The sequence below is a fragment of the Rhincodon typus genome, chromosome 3 (genome assembly GCF_021869965.1).
Source record: "Rhincodon typus isolate 14 chromosome 3, sRhiTyp1.1, whole genome shotgun sequence".
Classification (NCBI taxonomy): Eukaryota; Metazoa; Chordata; class Chondrichthyes; order Orectolobiformes; family Rhincodontidae; genus Rhincodon; species Rhincodon typus.
This window is the reverse complement of record NC_063334.1, coordinates 38,345,607-38,351,287: the sequence shown is the minus strand read 5'-3', so window position 1 is coordinate 38,351,287 and position 5,681 is coordinate 38,345,607. Positions and strand designations below refer to the sequence as shown.

Below are 5,681 nucleotides of genomic sequence, written 5' to 3'. Positions count from 1 at the left end.
AGCAATTTAAAGGCCTTGCATAGCTGTAGGGGCTCAATCAGAGCTCCATGGCAGCCTCTGCTGCTCCAGAGCTCATAACCCCACTGGGCTACCACCTCCGGCAGTTGCAAAATGCAGATCCACATTGTTAAACTTAACATAAATCTAACATAAGTAATGTTACAACAGAAACATCATGTGCAACACATTTCAGTGGTTAAATATTTACTCGTTTATTCACAGGATTATGAGAGAAATAACTGAAATCCAAGCTTGCAAAACAGAAAATAATCTGAGATCATTTGCATGGAAAGTGTTGCAGTTTATCTTATGATGATACACACTGTAGACAGTGTGCAAATGGTAGGTAGGGTACCAGCCAACAGTGTTGGTTTGTTCTGTTTGGTACTTTGCTTCTTGATCATGGCTGTAAGTCGACTTGTTCGAGCAAGTGGAGAGTATTCCATCGCACTCCTAAGCCGTATTTTGTAAATGTTGGACAGGTTTTGTGATTTCAGGAGAACAGTTAATCACTGCACATACTCTGGCCTGCTCTTAGTCCTTGTATTTATGCACCTCAACCAATTAGAATCTTGGTCAAGGAATGATCCCAAGGATGATGATGGTGGGGAATTGAGGGTTGTCATTGCTATCAAGTTTGAAAAGGTTCTTTTTCTTTTAAAAAGAGATAGCCACTACCTAACATTTGTGTGGCATAAATGTTACTTGCCTCCTGAATGATAGCTGGACTCCAAAATATTTAATTGTGAAGAGATTATACAAATTGGTTGCATTTCCTGGAATGTAGAAGGTTAAGAGGTAGCTTGTTCAAAGTTTAATGGGATGGGATAGATAAAAAAGAAATAAATTTTCACTGATTGAGGAATCTATACATATTAAGAGATTTCTGACCTTCAAGGGTATTCACAGATATTGGTAACAGCTGTGTGTATGGAGTTAAGTCATGGATCAACCACAAAGGTCACTAAATAGCAGAAGAGGTTAGCTAGCAACCTCCCGTTCCTAATGTCCAGAGAGAAGGGAACCATTGCAATGAGATGATAATCACCTTAACTTATCATCTAAAATCAACATTGCACACCCCAAACTTCAGTGAAAATTCTGTTTCACAGCTCAAGGTTTTGCAGATTTTGACATTTCCTTAAAAATATGAACTATGTGGGTTTGAGACAATTTGTAGACTATTGTGAAGCTGATGTTTTACTGCAAAACCACACACACTGCTGAGAGATTAAATAAATATCTTTCAGAATCACCTTAAAACAAGAACACTTCTATGATCAAAACGGTTTATTGCTGTGAATTTGTACATGTGACAAGAATAGCAAGTAATTTCCAGAAGTACTACAGATGAGAACTGCCACAAAGTAGCACTGCACACTGAAACCTCATCAATGACTGTTGCAAAAAAGCCTAAGTTCATGCCCATGTTGCTAAATCATTGATGAGGTTAAGACAGAATACGTTCAACTGGCAAACTGTCATAGTTAACCATCTCGTCTGTGTGTTAACAGGTGTCAAGGTCAAATCATGAAAGGAAGGAGGGTATTTTGTTGTTGGATTTTTTTATTCCGGTATTTCAAGTATAAAAATTGTTTCAGATTACATTTGTAACATTTAGAACTTTGGTGAAAATTTCTTAACACTGGTACTACTGTTTCAATATAAAAAGTTCTTTGGATTTCTGCCAATTAGATTTGCACTGTGCTTCCAATTAGATTTGTGGTATTGTCAGACGTTAACGCAGTTATTTTGTGGTCATGTTAACTAATTGTGTAAATATATATTCTTTACTCTGAATATTGAGTACATTAGTGGAAAGAATACAAAAAATTACTTTCAAATGTAAGCAATTTTAAACATAATGCTACAATTACATATCAAGGTGTTACTGTGCATAAAAAATGCTCAGAAAACAGGCAAGATAGTCCAAAGTATAATTAACAATGTAGTGTGTACTAATCATGTCCGATCCACTTCAAATTTAGATAAGGATCTGGCTTCAGTTTGCCGAGCAAATTCTTGGGTTCATTCACCAGTCAATGCACACGGTTTAATATCCATACTGCAATAGACAGTGAGCTCTTCTGTACAGTCCATGTACAACATGAATTCAGTCTCAACTCTGTGCATTCTAATAACCGGGATCACATTAAACAAAATAAAGCTCTTTAAAAAAATCTCTTTTAAAGGAGATGTTACCGTTTAAATAATTCTCTTTTGACTTGTGAACATAGGCATAAAAGACGCTTGTGTTCAATACAGTTACAATTAGTATACTAGTTACTGTTTGAGGGCGAGGTTACTAATTTGGTCCACATTAAAAATTCAATTAAATTCAGCTTAGCTATAAAAATAGACTACTCAATTTTCTGTTGTATAAAATAAGCAACTTTTGCATTTTTTGTTCAAATTGCACTGTAACAAACATATGCTATCTTTGTCTTTTAATACTGCTTCAGGTACTTTTAATTATAACTGAATTAAAATGAAAGGAAACAGCTACAAAGACAGTACACTACATGAGATCATACACTGCAGCACTCCGTTCAAACTCAGAGCAGGAAATTAATCAGTGTGCGAGTCTGTTCCCTGGAAAATGGATCAAATTTTTAAATCAAGCTTTAGTTATGACAGCTTTTATTAAAAGCTTTAAAATGCTGCTTGTTGCCATTCATTTTTAATGTACATCTTGCTAGGTCCTAACTAGCAAGTATAAACATGATTTTAGCTTTATTGTATTTACATTAAAAATACCATTTGCATTTAGAACAAAAGCTCAAGTTCTTTCTTGAAAAGGAATAAATAAAAGCATTTCTAAATTCAAACCTGTTAAAATAGTCTGACTGATAATGCATAATTTTCATAAAAAGGGTCATTTCCAGCCCTCTCTACAAAGCAATGGTATTTATTTTACAATCAAATCACACAAAAGATCTTACAAGGTACCAAATTCAGATTCAATCAAAATCACAGTTTCTAATGTGTGACAGCTACTGTGAACTCATGCAACACATGCATAAACAAGGAGTTCTGCCTGAACACTGTACAATATAAACAGCTTCCGCAAGAGCAGTGAAGTTAATGATTACACATTACACTGAATTTGAAATGCACTTTTTGTTTAGGAAAAAAAAAGGTCAATACAAAAATTCCTAAAGCACCAACACAGCAGGTTTTAAAATCAACTTGAACACAAGAGTCTCGTACAAATGTTGTGCATCTGCCTTACACCATATATAAACAGTGATCAATTTTTCTGAAGACAAGCAATCAGAGAATGAAATATTCAGTAATTGGCGAAACAAGTTCATAAGCATTAAGAATGCATGATTTGTATATGCCCTCGCTACCAGTGGCCAACTCAAAGACCCAAGGAGGGCTATTTTAGAAAACTATTACCTATTGTATAAAAGATTTTGTTTTGACTTTGATTTTGGCTAGATGATGGTTTAATCCATATGGAAACACACCATGTTTAGAAGTCTCCTAATGGTGAAATTTGTTTGCTTAGTATGGAATGCATATTTTTAATCTGTACAGGAACATCCTACTTTTCAAGTCCAAAGAGCCTAGGAACAGCCATTGGTTAGAGACCCTGAAGCATGTGTAGTATTGTAGGTCAAAAATGGTACAGCCCAAGCAAGAATTATTGACAAGCAAGACCCATGTAGATCAGCTACTGGATTATTGAATCCAGTGCAAATCTGGTTCTGAACAAATGTAACTAGGGTGCTTCATCCTGGAATCAGGCCAACCTCAAAAGGACTCTGCTCATCTCTCCCGTATCCACATGCAGGAGGATCATCAACTGGACTAAGGACAAGTGCAAGGTTGAACCTTTGTTAGGGGGACTGTAGATACCAGGAGCTTGTTTTTCATGAATAATATTGTGAAAAGCACAATTTACTTATCCTCCCAAGTACCAACAGGAAGAAACCATAGCAGGTTGTTGGGATAGATGTGGCTTTAATGGCAGCTTATTCCTTCTTTACAACTCTATCACAGTAAGCACCAATTCTTGGATCTAAGAGCACCTTAATTCCAGGGAATGCAATCCAAGAGGCTGTATGCACCCTTGTTATGTCCCCAACAACCCTATTAACAGCTTAAGATCAACCCAGTGGAAAGGGTATACAGGTACACCTTAGTAGCTGGAGCCTGTAGTAATGCTTTCAATCCAAATGAAATGGAAATTAATTATCTTAAAAAATCATGAAGAATATTTTAAAAATATTTCATTTCTCACTTCAAGTTGTACGGGGTAGCATTCAGGGCCTGCAGAAGAGACACCACTGATATGGAAAATGAACACTTACCTCTTTCAAATTACTATAGCACTTAAACACTTCTTTTAGATTAAACTCTATGCTTTCCTCTTGACTGTTTACAAGTGATCTGTATTTTGCAACTTTCCTATGGAATAGTCACTGGCTTTAGTTATGCTTACAGACATAAGAATGTTTAAAAACTCAATGCCAAAACAGTAATAGAAAAACAAGTCATGGTAAATGTATTTTCCAGGTCTCTGCATTACATTATGGCTCAGTTCTAAAATAATTTCTAAGCCACCGTGAGCACAGAAAAATCATAACAGATTAACTTGTAGTTAGATGCAAAATTCAAATCTCCTTAAAAAGTCAAATTATTCAGATGTTAAAAATATTACAATGCTTCCAAACGCGCAGCCATTCCATCACTCAAGACACTAGTAGTGAATAAATTGCCTCTATTTCGCTTTTTCACTTCTGTCATATGCAGCCTGTGTTCTTTGAACTCTCTGGACTGACCAAAAATGAACTGGAATTTGGGACACTGCTCTGTCCCGACAGAAACTTTGAGACTCCCTCAGTCATGCCAGAATGGAAGCATTATCTAGCCACATGAAAGAACAAAGCCTCTTGCAAAGGCATTAGTGGAATGCAGTCACATACCAACAAATGCAGCAATAAAATATCACTGTTTCACAAACATATTTTTCCATAAGTCATCCTCACTATCATGAATTCATTTTTCTAACAATTTTGCAGCTTATACATTCAATTATACCAGGGAGCACAGGGGATGAAAAATCTCATTCACAGAAGTGATCTCTGGACTGGGACTGTACATGTCAGCAAACTCCAGAAGTGACTCCAAGCTATTGCTTTTACTTTTGGAGAGCATGAAACATCAAAATTGATGTTTTATATTTCTACGTGAGACACATTTTTCTCTAGTACGCAGTAAGGCATGTGCACAACACTAACACAAGGCACCAGTGATCCATTTGTCATTTCTAAAGTTTGGAATGGAGCTGTCCGAAGATAACCAATTCATGACAGAGAACACTCGTAACTCCCTTCATCCTCAAGTTGCTCCTCTTCCTCTTCTCCTTGACCATCTTCTTCCTGCCTGCTGGTAATCCCACTGCCATCATTTTGGATACTGTTAATATGACTTGCAGTATTTCTATTGTCCTCTGTCCAAGGGCTAGGAGGCTCCACTGTCTTTGATATACTCAGCCTGCTCAAAGGCTGGAAAGATTCGGGCTGAATCTGCTCCTCTGTGACCTCGCTCAATTTCTGCAGCTGGGGCTTTATACGATTCAGAAATGGCTTGTATCCAGGGCTGGCAGTTATCAAATCAGCACCGGATAGCAGGGGGGGGTGGAGAAGAGGGAAAGGGAGGGGGAGGGGGAG

General features: G+C 37.0%; 1 protein-coding gene across 1 annotated transcript in view; it reads right to left on the bottom strand.

The window, feature by feature from the left end:
• Nucleotides 1-1,275: 1,275 nt before the first annotated feature.
• The window catches only part of LOC109935311 (guanine nucleotide exchange factor subunit RIC1), a 152,124-nt gene continuing 147,718 nt past the window's right edge, over nucleotides 1,276-5,681 (bottom strand). The window contains exon 17 of the mRNA XM_048620346.1: nucleotides 1,276-5,610. Within this exon, the coding sequence (XP_048476303.1) occupies nucleotides 5,316-5,610 (295 nt within the window). The 3' untranslated portion in view covers nucleotides 1,276-5,315. The remainder of the gene's footprint in view (nucleotides 5,611-5,681) is intronic.